Source organism: Poromitra crassiceps, assembly GCF_964638095.1.
Source record: "Poromitra crassiceps genome assembly, chromosome: 8".
NCBI lineage: Eukaryota > Metazoa > Chordata > Actinopteri > Beryciformes > Melamphaidae > Poromitra > Poromitra crassiceps.
Window position 1 is genome coordinate 41,078,166 of NC_139629.1, and position 22,500 is coordinate 41,100,665.

Consider the following 22,500-nt stretch of genomic DNA (forward strand, 5'->3'; position numbering starts at 1 on the left):
AAATTTAAAACCAAATTCTGGCACCTTTTTCAGAACAGTAAAAACACCTTTCCAGGATGTTCTATATTTCGAAAGATTTATTTTTCCCTTCTTTTCTTTTCCTTTATTAATGTTGCACTTTCATGTAGCAGCAGTGTTATAAGTCTGCAAAGTAATATTATGTAAACGATGAATATATATTTATGAAACTGTACCTGTTCCCATAACAACAACGAAAACTATGTTCAAGTATCATTCCACAAAAGTTGACCTAAGCCAGTTATAGATGTTGTGATGGTCTGAAAATGTGAAATAAGGGGAATGGGGAAGGGGAACGATAGTAGCCACATATGGATAAATCAAGAAAAAATGGTTACAAAATATAGAAATATACATAAGTATTTTTCTGCATTGGGCCAATATTGAGCCAGTAAGTCAAAAACAGATCATTCCATCTTAAAACACACAGCCATGTTTCAGGGAACATAAGGGGACATTCACACCAAAAGCGTTTTTTTCAGTCAGAACGCTACGAAAATCATGTTGAGAGCGCTTCCATTGTGCACAAAACACAGCGCACGGAGCGTTTTTTTTTGCGCTCCGTTTGTCTTCCCCTATAGTCGCGTGCAGTACAGATCAGAACACAACGACCACAAGGACTGTAGCCAGCTGGTTTTGTCTGTTTGATGTTGTTCACTGTCAACATGATGAAAGCCAGATTATTGCCAATTCTGGCAGCAGCAGAGGTTGAAAATCCCTCGGGAGGAGAAAAGGTAGACGATTTTGGTCTGAATGGCCCTTATGATGACTCAGAAGTTGAATAAGCCTTACTTTGATGCCAGAAGACATTTGGTATATGGGAGCAGTCATGACTTCTCTCTACAGCACTGAACCCATTTCCTTCACAGAGATGTTAAACACACTAACCCACAAATGTTTATTCAATCCCCAGCTCAGTCCCCTCGTCTCTCTCTGCCAACTCTTACAAACATGGCTGCAACCAAAGGGTTTCTCCTCTGCCAACTCTTACAAACATGGCTGCAACCAAAGGGTTTCTCCCACATATTAAACTCTGAGGCCCAGCCACTTAAAAGCTAATGTGACCCAGCTTGAACAAACGGGCACAATGTGGGGGATACGTTTTTTTTTCTTCTTTTTCCCCCTCGGTACAGAACTTTAATATGGCATATTACATAACGGCGGTCAGTAAATTCTGTTTGAAATGATCGAATGAATGAATACTGGATCACAAAAGCACACTTTGATCTAATGTATAAAATAAATCTCCTGTCAAGTTAAATCTGTGTGTGTTCATGGTGGTGGTTAAGGGGTGAACGGTAAGCTTCCTTTCATAAAGTCATTAGAATCTTTTTTGTGTTTTCAATTTTCCCCGTCTAGTTTACTGGCCTCACATTTACACTATTACTGAATGAGATATGTGTTACTATTGAATGTTGTATCTGACGTTTTGACTTTGCTATCCTGTGCAAAACTCAGCACGCTGTCAACAACACTAGCAGCTGAACTGCTTTAAACCTTGGGAAACTCTATAGAATGACTTTGGAACTGAACTGCTTATAGAAAACGTGCAGTGTGAAGCCATCTTTACCCTCACTGACCCCCAGCTTCCCAGCTTAAACATTGACGAGGAAAAACACCTAAGGTCCCAGAGTTTACTGGTATTCACTGGTCATGGGAGCTGCACGTGTGTGTGTGTGTGTGTGTGTGTGTGTGTGTGTGTGTGTGTGTGTGTGTGTGTGTGTGTGTGTGTGTGTGTGTGTGTGTGTGTGTGCGTGCGTGCGTGCGTGCGTGCGTGCGTGCGTGCGTGCGTGCGTGTGCGTGTAAGTCTTTTACAGGGCTATGGCTGGGTTCACACTTGCCGTGTGGCTAAAAGCACAAGAGCAGCAGATATGATACGGCTGAAAATTGTAATTTGATCATTTTCAAAAAGGAAAACACATTGATTGTCTGTAATAGAGATGAAACGATAATTATGAAAATTTCATATCACGATTATAGTGACCAAAATGATCGCGGTTATCAGTATTATCATGGTTTGTTCAAATCAAACCAAGTTTTATATTGAAAACTCAGACCCAAAAAGGATTGATACGCTCACTGAAATCATGCGCGTCTGCATGTGCATCTGGGAGATGGTTGCCAACTTTGGTTGATGATGGACAGTATTGACCATGTTTTTCAAAGCGTACGGTTATCATAAGGAATTTTATCATGGTTATCATTCAAACCGGTTATCGTTTCATCCCTAGTCTGTAAGCAGGTGTTGTCACTAGGGCTGGATATTGGCAAGGACCTCACGATACGTATCACGATACATGGGTCGCGATACAATTGTATCACGACACATTGCGATACAATACATATTGCGATATATTGCAATACTCTAGACAATTTACTCAAAATTAAATAATAGAGCTAACGATACAACACACTGTGTACCACCCAGGTAGTGTAATAATATGTACATCACTTTATACTGATAACTTAGTGGACACATTTAGTCAAAACTACTGAGTGTTGAGTGTGTTACTGAACGCACTGACATAAAAAGTATTGTTATTGTGTCACTGACCACACGGCTGTGCAAAAACATCGATACGGGAAATATCGATACAGTATCAATTAGGGGTGGGAATCACCAGATGCAGATGCCCGGTGGCCTGGCATGGCATGGCCTGCAATTTTATTATTATTATTTATTTTTAAATATCGATAATCGGCGTCCAAATATCGATACAATATCGTCAGGCAAAATATTGCGATATATTACCGTATCGATTTTATTGCACAGCCCTAGTTGTCACTTCCTGTAGTGAATGTCCCTCCTTCTGTGGAAGATAAAACCCTCTTGTGCATTTGGTGTGAACACACACACACACACACACACACACACACACACACACACACACACACACACACACACACACACACACACACACACACACACACACACACACACACACACACACACACACACACACACACACACACACACACACACACACACAGATTAGATGACAGACACCAACAGGTCTAGCTACAGTTACTGGTCAACAATAGCAGGTGCATGTAGATGTAGATAAGGACACAGAAGATGAGAGAGAGGAGAGAGGCTTACAGTATCTAGGTAAGGTTACTGGTCAACACACGACTAACAACAACAGTAACAACTGCTGTAATCTAGACAGCGAGACACACACAAACACACAATGTGAGAGGTCTCCAGGAATGCAGGGTATCTAGGTGCTTCCTACAGTGTGCGCGCCGCACACACACACACACACACACACACACACACACACACACACACACACACACACACACACACACACACACACACACACACACACACACACAAGTTATGTAACCTTCAGACAGGCAGTTTTACTCCATATCCAATAACCCATGCTCCAAAACAGCCAGTATAGGCTACATGCCAAGGACACACACGTGCATGCACACACGCGCATGCACACACACACACGCACACACACACACACACACACACACACACACACACACACACACACACACACACACACACACACACACACACACACACACACACACACACACACACACACACCGTCTCCCTCAGTGTGAGATCTAGGACTAAATCTGACAAACTTAAAACAGGCTTGCACCCAACCCATTAATAAAAGCCTTGGCTCCGGTAATAGAAAAGCGCTATGTTAAATCACCAGGGGCCGGTTGCACCAACTGGTCTTACACTGGTCTTAAGCTAAGTTGGTCGTAACTTTACGACCTACAGCTACGCCGGTTGCACCAAGACGACTTAAGCCTTATTTTCACTAAGACCAGGCGTAACTCCTACGCCTCGTCAGGAGGAGGCGTAGAGCCTGCCTGTAACAGAGATCTCCGCGGAGACCTTTTTGACCGTCATCGTCGTAACATCGCCAGTTCGCCGTCTTTGAAAGCACGACGTTAGATTATAACTAACTACTTGTGTGGCTTAGCCTTCCCAAATGTTGGCGTTAATTCTTTTAGAATTTAATACATAGAATTGGGAACGTTACATTCAATTTCATTCAGACTCCCTGACACTAATCGCCGCCGCCATTTTCCCCCGGGGCTTCCACAGGAGGAGGGGGGTGGGAGGAGGGAGGGTGTAGTGACGCACATACAGTAGTGGGTGACGGCGCGAGGCACATGTGGGCCAATCAGAGGGCATTCCCCGACAATTCACATGAACGCGCATTGCTATGACCAGCGTAGTTAAGACCAGAGTAAGCCGTGTTGGTGCAACAGGCGTAAGTCCATGGTCTTAACTAAGACCGACGTAGGAGTGACGACCAGGCATAGTTAAGACCAGTTGGTGCAACCGGCCCCAGGAGTTTACAAACTCCCACGCAGGACGAGGTCCCTGAAGAGACACAGAGAGGTTCCTCACAACATCGCCGTGTTTTTCTACAAGTTTTCCATTCAAGGAAAACAGCGGTGAAGCACGAGCTGACCATATGCGCCATCATTTACCTTACCAAAGCAAACAGCCTCCACACACACACCACACGCACGCACACACACACACACACACACACACACGCACGCACGCACGCACGCACACACACACACACACACACACAGGAAGGGGGGGTACAGAAGACTAGATGCAAGGGAGGAAATGTTAAAGAGTAAAGCAAAAGGGGAGACGAGTGGATTTCAGATGAAAGTTGCCAGTCTGACTCTGCCGTCAGTGGTTACAAATGCCTTTAATCATGACTTGAATGTTTCTGCCTAACTTGTAATTGGACAGATCTGACTCTGACACACACACACACACACACACACACACACACACACACACACACACACACACACACACACACACACACACACACACACACACACACACACACACACACACACACACACACACACACACACACACACACACACACACACACACACACACAGAGAACAGTCACAGGAACGAGGCTGCTGCTGCTGGACACCCAGAAACATTCAGCTGCTGAACCTCACCCAACTTCCTCATGGTGACAATTCATAAAACACATGGGATTTCACTTCATGTAGAAAGAAACGCAGGAGTATCGTATGTTTAGCAAAGTTCAACGGAAATCCCTGAGGGTTTGGTGAGGCTGAATTATAAGAGTCTGAGAAGGCAAACGGTTCTTTTTAGCGCTCAAATGTCTATCGTCAGAAAAATTTATCAATTAGAATTTTTTTCAATTAAGACAAATGATGCCTATGTATGAATTTCTTTCCATCAAGTCAATCATCTAAAATATAAGATGGTTTTGATCTGTGTCACACTTTTTTTTTTGTCACTGCATGCTTCCATTGGTGTTATTTTATAGTTTTGGTGTTTTTACTTTTCTGTCCAAACTTGAGACTATAGTGTAAGTTTCTGACTGAAACACAGTGTGACAGTGCTCCATTTTGGCATCAACATCATTTGGGTGTTTGCACCGAAGACATTTTTGATAAATGCAGCCCCTTGGCACTCATGCAGATCCTGTAACTAGACACACTGCTTTCAATAATCCCTACATGACACTGATTGAAAACATCCACTCCTCAGACTGATTCATACAGCAACTGGCAACTATATATTATACTGCTCCACCAACATCCAGTCTCTGGATCCACAACAATGATGATTGAACACAGACACACACGCACATACAATTTCAGGTTCAACCGCTGAAGCTTTTATACAACCAGAATCAAACATGAATTTGAGCCCTGATGCACTGAAAAGGCGAGGAAAAATACAAAACAGACTCCCTTACTTAGACATCATTCGCTTCCTCTGTCTCCTTTGAAAGATGCCAGAAAGAATGAACCAAGGTGCAGAATCACAATCACAATCATCACAATCACTTTTATTGCCACAATATGCAAATTACATGCAAGCAATTTGTCTTACAGCGTAGCGCGGTCATGTCAATATTCAGAGATAAGAAGTAGGAAAAATAGCTAGAAGACAATCACAAAGTTGCAAGTGCAATCCAATATATGTACAACATGAGTGGAGTGTTCAGTAGACATTAAAGATAAACAAACAATATACATTTTTCTGTAGCGGATTGTAGGTTTTTGGGGTGTCAGCCAGAGTTTAGTCTGACAATGTTGTGCACACCGGATAGTTAGTTAGGTTAAGTACATACATAAGTGCCTGGGTAGCGAGCAGACGGCGGTATTTGACAATATAGCAGCTAAATCATAGATTATTGAAAGATATTCCATATTCCAGACTGAAATGCTATAACAGAAGTGTGAGTATTGGCCAGAATGACATGAACATTTGGACACTTATTCAGCGGGTATCTTGCATGTTGCGTTCAGGTGCACTGTAAAAAAATAAAAAATAAATATATATATATATTTTTTAAATTCCACAGCGGGCCGCATGTGGCCCGCGGGCCGCAAGTTGAGTATCACTGGTATAGGGTATGTACTGTATAGGATATGTACTGTATAGGGTATGTATAGGTAGGACTACATGTCATCATATCAGGTTGCGTCTGGCTGCAGTGGTTTGTTGGATACCTGATATCCAAGGTCAGATGAAGAGAACAACGTGTGTGAATCAACGCTGACAGCAGACAGAGAGGACAGCCTTACAATCACACTGTTAGAACATCATCTCTGCCGCCCGCAGCTCTTCCACCAGCTGTGTGTGTCTTCCAACCAAATATCCCTACTGTTCACACAAGGTTACTGCGGGCTTACCAAATTACAGACAAGAATGACATGGGAAAAATCCACCCTAAACCACTGTAAGGCTGGCTTTACACGGTGAAACTTTCACGCAACTTTAGTTGGTTGAAACTGAGGTGAAACTAAGTCGCAAAGTATTTGCATGGTCTAAAGCCCTCTGCAACACACTTGAAACTAGTCTGAAATTCAGCCGCAACAGTTGCAAAACTCTCAACTAGTTTCATGCAACAGCCAATCAAAACACTGACATCTCCGTGAAGTGAGCAACAATCTCCCACAATTGGACTTCCGGTTTAGCGATTTTAACCATAACCCTAACCATAACCCTGACCCTAACCCTAAAACAACCTGAAACAACCTAACCCAAAGATTGTTGCTGGTTAAAATTGTTGCTAGCTTTATCCTGCTAACACAACCTGTCAGATGATGGTCACTCACATGTACTTCCACACTCAAACCACTTGAGTCACTTTATAAGAGGGCCTTGAAAGTATTTGACAAACAACCTTGTTCCTATCACTGCTGTAACATTCTGGTTAAACACAACTTCCTAAGCTTCAACAACTTCATTACCTTTAAATATGCTTGCACCATCTACAAAGTTCTAAATGGCCCGCTAAATGAGTACATCAAACAGAGACCTGTATCTGGATCCACATCCAGAACCACCAGAACCTCAGTCAGAGGTGACTGTGTCATCCCATACAGGCGCACCACCTTTGGCCAGACGGTTTTGTCTGTCAAGGGTGGCAAACTCTGGAACACAATTCCATCCTCTATTAGGGAATGTCCAACGCTGAGCATGTTTAAAGGTCAAATGAAGAGATGGCTGAAGTCCACTCAAACCTGTACACATCGTTAAAGGTAAAGAACAAGAACGGTACTGTATTGGCTATGTGGGTAGTATGCTGTTCATTTCTATTCTTTTTATATTTGTTGTTTAAATCTCTATGTAGATCTTAAACTTTTTTAAGAGTATAGTTATTCTGATTGTATACTTGTGTATTAGCTAGCTCTCTTTCTCTTGCTGCACTTGTCTTTAGAGATAAGATGTTATTTGAATCCTGTATATTTGCACCATGTTACTTTTTCCCTATCAGGAGGACACAAGGCCTGTACCTTCTGGCAGGGGGACTAACAATGTAAATCAGTCTTGTGACTGCAATTGTCGTGCATTTACATTTTGCTAACATGTTCATTAATGTACACTGTCCCCTATTGAACAAATACAATTTAATTGAATTGATGTCAAAAAGCTGAGCCATGTCAACAAACAAACGGTATTTTGGATGCTTGAGAAGATTATCCTCATAGACTTCATGCAAGGTTGGTAAATGCTAAAGTTTTTCATTTTGTCAAACAGCTGAGCCATGTCAACAAACAAACATGAGCTAGGCTACTGTAGGCAAAGTTTGTTTAAATGGCAGTTAGCTGGTGGCTAACGCTAATGTGGGCAGCATGCTTTGGTCGTTTCATAACACGGAAGCAGCAGCAGCAGCAGCAGCACTGCAGCCAGATGGAGGAGAGAGAAGCGGAGGTGCAGAAGTGGATGTCGTGGCTTGTTGTATGCAACCTTTAATTGACTGACGGTGCTCGCGCGGCGCGCACAACGACACGCAAACACTGCGCAAAATCACGTGAAATAACGAAATAACACCTCTCTCTCTCACCTTTTGTCCCGGGCCGCCGTGTGTCTGCGTCAAGTCAAGTCCTGCAGGTCAAAGTGGATATGCTGCTTGACCCGGCGGCTTGTGTTCATTCATGTCCAGAGCGGAGCGGAGCAGGGCGCGTGGGGGCGTGGAGGGAGGAGGGTCGGTGGGTCCAGACAGTGGTCCAGTCTCGCGCTCGTCCGCACAAAAAACACGAGGAAAGTTCCGGAAGTGCACCAGCATCCAGCCAGTCTGAGGGAAACACTGATGCTGCACAACAAAGAGAGGTCAAACCACGGTGAACTGCTGTGAATATTTAGCCTATGGAATTATATTGTGTTATTTTGTTCATTCTTATTGATTGATTTAGGCCTATAGATAATTATTGTTTTACTTTTTATGCAGGTAAATCATTGCTAACTTAATTTTGTGTTTAGTTTAATAGAAACATACGTTTTTTTATAGTGTGTGTGCGTGCGCGCGCGTGTGTGTGTGTGTGTGTGTGTGTGTGTGTGTGTGTGTGCGTGTGTGTGTGTGTTAAACGACCTGATTAAAATTGTATTACAGATGGTTTTCAACTCAACAACATAAACCTTCTTAAATGCCCCCCCCAGCTGACTTCCTGTTGCAGTGTTTGCTAGTACAATAACTGACAGGACATAAGCTAGATTCAAAACTGTTCCCTAGCAACACATTTCTGTGAAAACCGTCTATATTATTCTTAAAAAGATAGTTTTTTCTTTGTATTTTTTTTTTATTGCAAAAGGAAGAGTGACAGGACACCGTCCCAGGGCATCAGGGTGCCTAACCCCAACCCCAGGGCATCAGAGTGCCTAAACCCAACCATGTCGAGCCAAAGCAAAGGTAGGCTACGCACTGTTGGAATACAGCGTTGGGTTATTCAGAGCACTCCACTCTCGGAGTGGCAGAGTGCACTCTCTGCACTCCAGGAGATGGCGCGTCAGAGCGCCAAGAGATGATGAACTGCTAAAAGGTTAAAAAACACAGGGGAAGAGAAGAGAACGGAGGAGTGGAGCTGAGAGCAGATAAGAGTGAGCTGTTTGTATGTGTAGCGGTTGTTAGCTAACTGCTAGCCAGTAACATGTGTTTCTAAAACTAATGACCCGTTCCTTAATTCATACAGAAAGAGTACGCTCTGCCCCTTTGAACCATGCTTTGAACAGCCGCACTCTCATTTTTGTGCAGAGCGTCAGATTGGATTTCCGAACGCACCCAAAGTGTCGGAAATCAACGCCTGGGAGTTTGTTCTTCCTCAGAGGGAACTTTGGTCCTGAACTCTCTCATGTAAAGTGATTTATTTAAGATACAAACACAGCTCTGGGCTTTTTTCTTGATCTGTTCATTATAATGATTAAAAACTCTCAAAATCAAACTAGACTTAGCCTAGGTTTGCCATACCCAGCTGATGTAAACCAGTGATTTGTTTGTTTCCATGGCTGCTAGTGTTTTTCAACTGTGGGAGCCCATTTCTTGTCATCAGTGATCTCACTCTGTCTATGTGTGAGCAATTGTGATGTCACCAGTGATGTCACTCGAGCAATTGTTGTGCGCCACGGAGCCGGGCCGCCTTATTATACTGTATATAGTCTGCATGGAAAGAGAGAGAATGAAACACCATTTCAATCATGAGAGACCAGTGGGTAAAATTTGACAAGCAAGCTTTATTCACGAATAGCATGGCAACTAGTTTTGGCGTAATGACTCCGTGGTAAAATGCCCCTCTTCTTGTGGTGAGAGAGGAGGGCATCTGCTCAGACTAGAATAGAGAATCCCCCCAAAAGGAAGAACTAGATGTTTTTTTGGAGACTCCGGGCCCCCAGGGCTTTGAGCGACTTACGAAAACCACCGACCAAAACTCCTGATGTCTGCAGAATGAAAAGGGCAGAACGATCCCATTTCTAATCCAACAGGGTCTGGCTGAGTGTGGCCCCGAGGGGCCCAGAGGGTACCTCTGTCAGGTACATCTAAGGCTGTCAGCTCTCATCCAAACACTATTGTTCTGTTCTTATTGTGGCACAAAGGATTCTCACATTACATTCTGTGGATTCCTTGCTACAGTGTTAGGGGACATTCACACCAAAAGCGTTTTTTTTCAGTCAGAACGCTATGAAAATCATGTCGAGAGCGCTTCCATTGTGCACAAAACACAGCGCACGGAGCGTTTTTTAGTGCTCCGTTTTATTTTCCCCTGCAGTCGCGCGCACTAGAGTTGACGAGACAACGACCACACGGACGGTAGCCAGCTGGTTTTGTCTGTTTGATGTTGTTGACTGTCAACATGAAAGCCAGATTATTGCCAATTCTGGCAGCAACAGAGGTTGAAAATCCCTCGGGAGGAGAAAAGGTAGGATGAGTGAACGATCAGGGCGCTTTTCCTCTAATCTTCAACTTTTCTCAGCTTTAAAACGCCCACAGCGCTCCTCCAAAAACAACAGATGCCACCAGCGCTAAACGCCAGGTGCGTTCATTAAAAGAGGAGCATGTTTAGCGCGTCCTTACATAGAGAATGAATTGCAGAAAGACGCTGGCAGCTCCAAAAATGCTTTTGGTGTGAATGTCCCCTTATGCTCAGTTCTGCTCAGTGCACACGGTGTTGAGTCCAGTCCGTTCCAAGTCCTGTGCTCATTTTCAGGACTTGTGACTCGACTTGGACATGAGCGCTGATGACTTGGACTTGGACTCGACCATTCATGGATTCAGACTCGGAAGTTAGAGATGAGGACTCTGACTTGTTAATTTTGACTTTTGAGGCCCTAATAATTTTGCATAGGATGATAGCTATATTAATACAGTGATATTTTTCAATTTTGTGCAAGGGCAGGCAAGGTGTGTGTTCCACCTACATGTGGATTCACGCTCATCTTCAGTACCTCCAGACTCGGACTTGGACGCGGACTCAGGTACTGGAGATTCGACTCGGGACTCGAACACTGGGGACTCGAGGCTCGACTCGGACTTGAGATATATGGACTTGACTACAAACTGGCACACACACTCCTAACAATAAACTCCTAACTGTGGAATATTTCACCATGTCAGTTTCAACATACTACCTCCAAACTACTAAATCCCAAAGGCGGCTACTATTTTCCCAATGTCTTGTCACATTTTATATTTTGATAATAAGATAATATGTTGATTATAACTGACCTACTAAAATCACATTGACTACACACTCACCACACCCTCATCACTGGATGCTGTGTTCCTCTCCCCTTTTTCTCTCTTTCTTATAGTGCCACCTATTGGCTAACGGTGCACAGTGCTTTGCATAACACCAGCTTATACAACCTGTGCTTTGGGGTGGGGAGAAGGACAAACACTAGTTTAACTCAAGACTATTTGGGGTTGCACCGCTATGTGATTTATTTGAGGTGGAAATATATTCATAAATGGGTGGGTCGGTGTGTGGATGAATTATTAGAATGGATTATATCTGTCTAACTCTCCCATCCAACATTACAGGATTACATTACACATAAATACAACAACATACTGTATAAGACACAGAGTGTTGTAGTACTCCAGTACGACTCAAGTCCAATTTTCAGGTCTCATGACTCAACTTGGACTTGAGGCAGTTGGAGCGTTCATACATTCAGACTAAAAAGTTGGAGACAAGGACTCTGACTTGTTAATATATAAATACTGTTTTGTTGTGTTAGGTTTTGTAATAAAGTCCCTACTTGGTTAGGTGGACTTCTCCACTGTGGCGTGTTGCACGCACACACCTGTGCAATGAAGCATCAGACAGGTGTGTCACCGCTGCAACATCCAACACACTTTTCCTCTCATTTCAGTGACTCAGACTTGGACTCGGACTCGACCACTGGGGACTGGAGACTTGACTTGGACTCGAGTTATAATAACAGAGTCAGACACACAACATATTTGCAGGAAACGTTGTGGAAAGTTCAGTCATGATGAGGCAACGATGAACTGAAAAAACCTTTATTGAGCAAGTGCACACAGCCAATCTAGCTTCTTTTTTCACACATCAAATCACTAAAACCTGGTAAAAGACTCTGGATCAATCTTTCCATCTACATACTTCTCACACAATCAGTCTGTTAAACCAGAAGCATGTCGTCACTGGAGGAAAACAATGAATCATCTCCCTATTGATTATAATAATGATTACATCATCTCCCTATTGATTATAATAATAATGATTACATCATTTCCCTATTGATTATAATAATGATGATTACATTTGTAGTTCACTTTGCTTAACAAAGTTACAAAAAGCTGGGAACAAAATCAACATATATTCAGCAAAAATAAACGGATTACTTCCAGTGCCGGTTCCATTAAGGCCCATGCAGTGGAACAGAAACAGCAGAAAATGTTCCAACAATACAAATATGCAACAAAAATAAGAGACTAAACAACAGTTTACATTTTCATATGATTAAATGTGTGTTTGTATACTCTCTATTACTGACTGATATATAACACAACAGTCATCTTTTAAATCATCTGCCTGGCAGGAAGTCATGCGCTTTTTTTGTTTGTGTTGTGTTTAATCAGAAGAAGAAGAAGAACGCCACCCTGGCTGAACAGACAAAGAAAAGACAAACTCAAAATGAGTCAACAGAAACCCCAAGCTCCGCCCACACTGTTTGATTGACAGGTGATTTCTGGAAAGTGCAGCACAGAAACACCACAGTGAGGCTGAGCAACAAAGATGGAGAAAAGAAAAACGGTAAAGAAAAGGGAATCTCACAGATTGCTGCTTTAGTCATTCCTGTCTACGATCTTACACAACTGAACAGATTGTCCAATATAATCAGAGAACCAAAATCCAGCATAGAGAGGCTGACTGAAGGTTGTCTGGACTCTGTGGAGGAGAGCCATGGGAGAGTCATCAGTGGGATTCTGTCCTTCTACACTGTAGAAGGACAGAATCCCTGCACTGTGATCCAGGTACACTCCTACTCTGGAGGACGGCTTGCCTGGAACGGGAGTGATGATATTGTTATATCTGAATTGGTAACTGTCAGAACAATCTAATGCCCAAGACTTGTCATTGTATCCAAATACGCATTCATTAAAAGACCCTTTTCTGCTAATATTCTTATATGAGACTGCTATTGAAACCCACCCCATCAACTCCACCTCCCAGTAACAACGCCCAGTCAGGCCCTCTCTACACAGGATCTGCCACCAGTCAGTGAATCTGTCTGGATGAGGAGAATAACACAGTTTCCCACTCACACTTTGTACGTCTCTGTGCCCCCCGCATCCCAGCTGTACGTGTCCTGTCTTTCTCAAGTGTCTACTGTCCCACCCGAATGCCAGCTGTGTGTGTGCTGTGTTTGGAGCCCATGTGAGTTCACATGCAAATTGTAAGAAGTCAGCTCTGGTCTTGAACTCTGGTTGTGGCGGTAAAACATCCACTTCAGTCGCTGCCAATGAGATCTTAGGCCGTTCCTCTGTCAGAATGTCCTGTAGTTTATCTCTGGCCTCTGACACAGCTGCAGTCACATTCTCAAAGTAGCGCAGAGGACGGGTATCGAACCTGGGTGAGTCTGTAGATTGACTGAGACGTGACAGCGAGGGGTAACTGTGGAGGAAGTGGATGTGGTCCTCTGTGTGTGAGAGCTGCTCCAGCTCAACATCTTTCCTCCTCAGCTCAGAGATCTCCTGCTTCAGCTTCTCCTGAAGTTCTTCAACCTGACTCGCTTCCTCTTTCTGCCTGGATCTGATCTGCTGCTTCACCTCAGTGAAGATCTTCTCACTGTCCTCCACTGCTTTATCAGCAGAGCGAATGATAGCCTTCACCTCCTCTTGAAGTCCCTTCATGTCCTTCTCTCTGTCCTGGATTCTCTGTTGGATTTTTTGCCGACTCCCCCCGAGCTCCTTCTGCCTCTCAGTCCATTCTGCTGCAGCTGAGACCGTGTCGTGGCCTCTATGTTCGTCCATGGAGCAGAGATAACAGATACACTGTTGATCAGTACGGCAGAAAACCTTCATTGCCTCGTTATGAAGCGGGCAGATGTTCTCCTGAAGCTTCGCGGTGGCTTCCACCAGCTTGTGTTTCTTTAATGGAGCTGCATCATAGTGAGGCTGGAGGTGCTGCTCACAGTAAGAGGCCAGACACACCAGACAGGACTTGAGGGCTTTCAGCTTTCTCTCAGTGCAGACATCACAGGCCACATCTCCAGGTCCGGCATAGCAGAGATCAGTAGGAGCAGCGTAGAGTCTGGTCTTCTTCAGTTCCTCCACCAACTCTGCTAACATGGTACTTTTCACCAGGACAGGCCTTGGTGTGAAGGTCTGTCTGCACTGGGGGCAGCTGTGGATGTTCTTCTGATCCTCTTCATCCCAGCAGTCTTTAATACAGCTCATGCAGTAGCTGTGCCCACAGGGAATAGTCACCGGATCCTTCAGTAGATCCAGACAGATCGAACAGCAGAGTTTTGCCTTGTCCAGATGAATTCCTTGCTGCGCCATTTCACTTCTCAGTAAGAGTGTGTCAGATAGTTTCACTTGCTCTCAACGGAAACAAAAGTTGGGCTCCGATCCAAACCAAAACTCTGTTCCCTATCTTGATGTTCATGTGCTGATCTGCAGTGAATGGGCTGGTCAGCTCTTGCACTTCACATGTTGTTCACACCCATCTTTCAACTGGCAGATCTGGGAAAGGGGAGGGAACAGGAAATGGTGAGTCATTAGGCTCCGCCTCGCCTGGAAAGCAGACGAGAGCAGGCGAGCACAGTCAGGCGAGGCGTCAACAAGTCGAACACCCCCGACGGCACACTCGCTGCTGCTTTTCTTCTTCTACAGTTTGGTTTAACAGCGGTTTGTAAACAAATTAAAACATGCATTAGCGCCACCCACACTCACTACTCAAATAACACAGATCTTCAGATTACTTATTTTTATTTTAATGTAGGCATTCCAGGTGGTATTTATGTAAAATATGGAGTGACAGCTTGGAATAGATATAAAATTGAAGTTTCTACACTTCACTGTGGGTTTGTGATGCACCTGTGTTGAACCAATGGGCGCTCAGCTTGATGCGTTTCTCGTCATCCTCTGTCATCCGCAGTCGGGCGCAGTTGGTGGGGAGCAACTGTGGCGCCTCGCTCCAAATCTGCGCCCGCCTCGCTCTCACGAGAGTCCCGTGGCTCACGCAGTCGGGCAGGCGGAGCAAGTCGGACAACTTTCTAACCATCATGCAACGGGGCAAGCAAGACGCTGGTCGAATCTGCGCAGAATTTGCTCATCTCAAACGAGCCTTGAAGATTGGGTGCCAAAGTCCAGGAGGGAGAAGGAGGGCTTATCAGGTTTTTGCTTCATACCAGAAAGAGGAGTGGTTTGTGCTTTGCTCTCCTTTACAATACTGTATGTGAAAATCATGAAATAGAAATGAAATAGTTAAACTTTAGAGCAATCAAATGCAACATTTTAAAATAAAGATCCAAAACCTAGTAAGTGGCTTGTGGAAAGTGCTTTATAAAATAATAATAAAATCGAACAGTAAAACTATTATAACTATCATTGTGGGTATTTTATAGTGGGCTATATAGCCTATAGTGAATCAAATTAGCAGTTGAGAATTCGGACACTATTAAAAAATGGCAAACACATATACACTGTAGTCCACTATTTCTGTAATAGGGAACGGTTTCAAACATGGCTAAAAAGTCTGTTTTCAGGTAAATCGGAAAAAACGGAAGTGGAAGTGATTATTAATCAGAATGAATCAACCAATCGAGAGAGAGAGAGAGAGAGAGAGAGAGAGAGAGAGAGAGAGAGAGCTAAAGAACCAAAACCATGAGTGAAGGTGCTGGTGTGTGAGCTGATGACAGATGACAGATGACAGATGACAGACAGCACACTGATGCTGAAATGAGTTCAGACATATTGGCAATGAGACTCAGACGGACTCATTGATCATCTCTCTCTCTCTCTCTCTCTCTCTCTCCCTCTCTCATCTCACCTCTCCTCAATTACATTTCCATCAAGTCCTCTCCTCCCTCAATGACCCCCCCCCCCCCACACACACACACACACACACATACACACAGACACCCACACGGTACACACACACACACACACACACACACACACACACACACACAGACATCCACACGGTACACACACACACACACACACACATTTACACACAGACACCCACACGGTACACACACACATTTAAATACTTTTATTTGGATCCAAAGTAGAGCAAATATTACAGACCCAAACATTTTAGAAGAAGGCCGCAGTACAGTACATTTCTATTGAACCAGACACTGATGCATGTACTTCTTAAGTACAGGAAAAGACATTGCAGCAAGATGATGACTTAAATATAATGTATGCAAACTAACATATGTAAGCATGTTTAGCACTCAAGGATATACAAAGCATCGTCTTCTCCAGATAAAGAGGCTGCCTATTATGGCTGAAATGGAGCAGTATTTTGCTAATTTTTTTGCATCAGGCTTTAGCAGCCTGCCTAGTTGCAGTCCACGGAGCACGAGTTTGTGGACATGCCCCAGACTCCCAAACACAAGCACAATGAGTTGACAGCTGTAGCCTAGAGTTGTAATATATTCTACCAAGGGCTGATATTTCATGAGTTTGGTTGTGAAGCAGGTGTCCATGTACAGATCAAAAGAGCAGCTATTTCAATGATGGTGACTGACTGCTTTCATTGATGAAAACAATGTCTGGGGTATTTGGGATATTGTGCAGTGTGTTGTTGTCGGTGGTGTTGTGATTGAACCAGTCCAGTTTGACAGTGCTGTGTTTATGCATTTGTGTTGTATTGTCCTGTACTTCTCTGATGCTGTTTGACACCAGATCCACCAGGCGGCTTATGTAAAGTCCTTTGTATTGGCTGCAGCCGTTTAGGATATGTGCTATTGTCTCTTTGTCGTGGGGGGTTGGGTGTAGGATACAGTGTGGGTCATGTGTTGATGGATACCAGGTTGCCAGGTTATATTTTGTTGGTAGGACTTGTAGGCGGGCCTTGATGGTGAAGATGAGAATGTCCTCACCTATGCTGTTATATTACACACACACACACACACACACACACACACACACACACACACACACAATCTGAGGTGTGTTGGTGAAGCAAAGTAGTCAGAAATTGAAGAGCAGAAAACAGCATAAGTGCCATTGCAGTGGGGGTAGATGAGGTAAATGTGTGTGTGTGTGTGTGTGTGTGTGTGTGTGTGTGTGTGTGTGTGTGTGTGTGTGTGTGTGTGTGTGTGTGTGTGTTGTGGGTGAGTGAGTGTGTGTGTGTGTGTGTGTGTGTGTGTGTGTGTGGGGGGGGGGGGGGGGGGGGGAGAGATTGATGTTAGATATCTCTGGAGCGGCAGGACAGATGGACGCCATCGGCTGCCGGGGAGATTGGAACAAATTTTTAGGCTTGGAGGTTTTTCCCTTTTCTCCCTTCTCTCTCTCTCCCATCCTCACTCTCTCTCTCTCTCTCTCTCTCTCCCTCCCTCCCTCTCTCTCCCTCCCTCCCTCTCTCTCTCTCCCTCACTCTCTCTCTCTCCCTCACTCTCTCTCCCTCTGTCACTCTCTCTCCCTCTCTCTCTCTCCTCAGTTTCAGGCAATCTTTCTTCACTCATGAGGGCTTCAAGACCTCTCAAGCTGAATTCATCCTGGTCAGTCACACATAAGCAGCTCTCACACACATACACGCGCGCGCACGCACGCACGCACACACACACACACACACACACACACACGCACACACAACACATCATTGGCCAGCAGACAGAGAGAGAAACAGGAACACAGACAGACAGTTACTGATTGGTTAGGAGCAGTAACTGTTTCTAAAGGGAGGAACCTCAGAACACAATCAAATGCCTAAATCTGGAATATCATGCCATTTTGAGTGAAGTGTATTCCAGACTGGGAAAATCATGGAGTATGAGAGATGTTAGGAGGAAGTCAGGGAATCGTTATCGCTCTTGAAATAGAGAGAATCGGACTGAGACTGAGAACTTGAGCTTCTTTGGGTCTAAAAAAAACACAAAATACAGAAAAAATGTCCACGGGTTGGTGTTTATGACAGTCTTTAAGGAAACACTGAGAATGTCCAACAGCTGAAACGCGTCTGTTGCTGTTGCTGATGTGCCAATTAAAGTCCAAAATAAATGCATCCAGATATTTCTATCATATCTTGACTATGACTCAAGTAACCAATGGCCTTCTGCTATTTTTCACCACAGCAAAGCCAGCTCAGCTGTAGAGGAAACCAGACTGTTCAGCACAAACAACATCACTTCGACTACTGTGGGGAAGAATCACATTTCTCACTCATGGAAATGTTCTGAGATAGTTATGGATATGGTGCAGCAGTGATACTCAACTTGCGGCCCGCGGGCCAGCTGCGGCACCGCGATAGGGTGCAGAGTGGCCCCCTGACCATTTTCTAATTCATGATGAAAACTAACGTGAAATAAAGTTTGACTGAGCTCCAGCTAAATTGTCAAATACCGCCATCTGCTCGCCACCCAGGCACTTATATGTAATAAACTAACTTAACCTAACTAACTTAACTTAACCTATCTAACTATCCTGTGTGCATGAAATTGTCAGACTAAACTGACACCCCAAAAACCTACAATCCGCTACAGAAAAATGTATATTAATGTGTGTTTATTAGCTGGCCCCTTGCCCCCCCTATCATTTTACAAAAGTGGCCCCTGGTCAAAGCAAGTTGAGTATCCCTGCGGTACAGTATATCCAAGGTAGAAGAGTTTCACTGTATCAATGTGAATGCTCAGTCAACCTCAACTAAATAAAGGTAAATAAAGTCACTTAAAAAACACACACATAGTAAGTTGATTTCATCCAAATAAACACGGCAGACAGGCAGAGAGACGGGCAGCATCTTCTTGCATTGACCTCTCACGTGCACTAGAGGGAGCAACTCACCATCAAATCATCCTCTGGTTCAGCTGAGGAAATCAGGGCTCAGCTCAGGTTAGGAGCGTCCAAGAGTGTGGCTCTGACTCGCTAAGAGGAGAGGTCAAATGGACAATCAATTCCAATTTACAGGCTGGAATTTCAATTACTTATAGACCTATATACTTATCCCCCCTCTGTGTGTGTCTCTCTCTCTCTCTGTGTGTGTGTGTGTGTGTGTGTGTGTGTGTGTGTCTCTCTCTGTGTGTGTGTGTGTGTGTGTGTGTGTGTGTGTGTGTGTGTGTGTGTGTGTGTGTGTGTGGCAGCACTGCAGAGGAAATCACGTGTCTGCTCAGTCGCACACTTATCAGTGCTGCCATATGCTGCTTGCTATAAAAGCAGAGTCTTGTTGAGAAGCCTTATGTCACGTCAGTACAAGCCCTTCAAAATGCGACGTCAGTTTCCTGCACACAATCTTCTGAGTCACTAAACTTTCGTCAGCCTTTCCACTTCTGCATGATGGGAAAAAAAAGTTCTGCATGATGTACTAATCGTAGAAATGACATATTCATTGCAGATTTTACTGCAATATTTCAAGGAGGTTTGAATACAATGTTCTATACTTCTCTTCCTTTTTTTGACATTTCTCTTTGTACATGATTATAGAGAGGCAAAGTGACCGCTTACTTCCTGCTTCAGCACTGTACCAGAGATTTTCATCCGCCATTTATTTTCCCATAGACATTTCGTAAAATGCGTATAAAAATAGTCTTACTTGGTCAAACCAAACGGTTCAGCTATATTTAGAATCGGGAGAGACCATAGAACATTTCACTCGGACCGAAACTTAAAAAAACAACATCAAAAAAAGTATTTTCTTTAAACCCGCATTTTTTTAACGTTTTGTGGTCTCTCCTGTTTCTAAATATATCTGAACCGTTTGGTTTGAACAAGTAAAACTATTTTTAGAAGCATTTTCCGAAATGTTTATGGGAAAATAAATAGCGGATGAAAATCTCGGGTACAGTGCTGAAGCAGGAAGTGACGTTCCACTTTGGCTCTCTATACACAGGACTATTGTCACCCCTCCCCACACCTTACTATTGACTCCTTGTAATGTTATGTTACTGATATGGGAATAACAACTTATTGTACTCTTACAGTCACTGAGAGTCACTTTGAATAAGCATAAGTCACTTTGAAATTCAAAGTGACTTATTCAAAGTTTTAATAAGCATCTTGAGTAAATGTCTCAAATCCAAAATGTCAGAAACCAGAAGAAGAGTTTCTCAATGGGGATCAATCAGGTATCTATGGAAGCCCATTGAGGACATGTATTCATACTCTCTTTTTACTCAATTTTTCCATAACAATTCCCCCCTCAACATATTGAGTTATTTATCTCATATGCTATAGACCAAATCAGCGGGATGTTTACATTTACTTCCGGGTACCCCTGAGGTCCACACATTATAATGGCGGTGGACGGCACAAACTGACGTGTTGAAGACAAAAACAGACAAAGAAGACAAAAATGGTTCGTCCGTGTTGTGTTGTTGTTTAATATCATTCATAACAACACTTTCACTAACGTTAGTGGAGACCAGACTAGCTAATTTACCTGTTGGACCAGACTAGAGTAGACTTGAAGCTAAATTAAATTGACGTGGCGTCAGTAGCTCTGTCTGTACCAGGCTCTTTCTCGCCGAGAAGAGCCTGGTGACGCGAGGTTACTCTGTCTGTAACGTAAAAAAACAGCGAGTTTGACAGACAAACAAACGTTATTAGCTAGCTAACACTACATAAAACAAACACAGAAGAAAGGCTAGATACGTCGGACAAGCATGTTTACCAACCGTTTAACCATTTAAATTGAAAGTAGTCGGCCGAAAACAACGAGAGGGTTTGACAGCATTTATTTGACAACACGCACATTTAAACCTGCCGCCTTCCCCAAGTGGTACCCGGAAGTAAATTTGTTTACATGGTGACGTCACGGTGATTTGGTCTATAGCAATAGCATTATGCTGTGTGTGTGTGTGTGTGTGTGTGTGTGTGTGTGTGTGTGTGTGTGTGTGTGTGTGTGTGTGTGTGTGTGTGTGTGTGTGTGTGTGTGTGTGTGTGTGTGTGTGTGTGTGCGTGCGTGCGTGCGTGCATGCGTGCGTGCACGTGTGTGTGTTTTAATCCTTTGTAAGCATGTTTGAAAAGTGCTACAAATAAAGATAATTATTACAACCAGGATACGTGGCTGTCGATGCACATATTGGTTGTCACAGGGTTCAAACCCACGACCTCCCAGTTACAGGATGGCCCCTTTAACCTGTTAGGTATCTATACAGATGTTTTACATTTAGTTTGGCAGTACTGCTGCGGCGGTAAAAGTGTTTTTTGTTGTTGTTATTTAAATAGTTTCTTTCTTCTCAAAAGCCCCCTGTGGCAGCAGTACTGCAGAACTAAATGAGTAACGTGTGCACTGTACAGTATATCTTCTATGTGACGACAGTGGATCCTGTCTGTAGAGAGCAACAGAGCAACGCTGCAGGTCAAGACAGAGTGGGAAGTCTGCCTGGGTGATGATGATGATGTTGTTGTTGTTGTTGTTGTTGTTGTTGTTGTTGTTGTTGTTGTTGTTGTTGTTGTTGTTTGTTGTTGACATAGTGAGGGATCCTGTGTGTGAGCTCAGTCTGTCTGGCAGGAGGTGAGTCAGCTGAACAAGCAGCAGCAGGTTGGAGCTTGACCAGCAGAACACTGTTTCCCCCCTGTTGCTTTTCTTTTCTATTCTATTCTATTCTATTCTATTCTATTCTATTCTATTCTATTCCCTTTCATTCCCTCCGCCAACGAGCTTTTGCTTTCAGTGCCGTTTGTCTGTCTGTCAGCAGGGTTAGGGAAAAACCATTTCCTGGAAGGGGGGAGCCTGGGCCAAGGAAGAAGCCATTCCATTTTGGAGCGGATCTGACTCACGAATAAGCATAATGGCACCAACATGACTATTGGCCTTGGCGGAGGTTTGTGCTCTCCCAGTGCGCTTTCTAATATTATCCTGTTTTAATCCTCCTATTCTATTCTATTCTATTCTATTCTTCACATCTCTTCCATGATGTTTTATTCATCTATTTTATTCCCATCTATTCTATTCTTTAGTCTATTCTATTCCTTCCTTCCTTGGCAAGCCTCCTCCTTTCCCACTTGGCCATCTGTCTCCCTGTTCCCCTCTGTCTGTTTGTCTGTCTGTTTGTCT

General features: G+C 43.7%; 1 protein-coding gene across 1 annotated transcript; it reads right to left on the minus strand.

Annotated features, from left to right (window-relative positions):
- Positions 1-9,223: 9,223 nt before the first annotated feature.
- On the minus strand, positions 9,224-14,831 carry LOC310780718 (tripartite motif-containing protein 16-like; the record flags this gene model as incomplete). Its single annotated transcript, XM_083641228.1, has 3 exons — positions 9,224-9,341; positions 13,480-13,554; positions 13,666-14,831. 3 exons carry the CDS (start codon positions 14,829-14,831, stop codon positions 9,224-9,226), a joined length of 1,359 nt encoding a protein of 452 aa, XP_083497354.1.
- Positions 14,832-22,500: the final 7,669 nt, after the last annotated feature.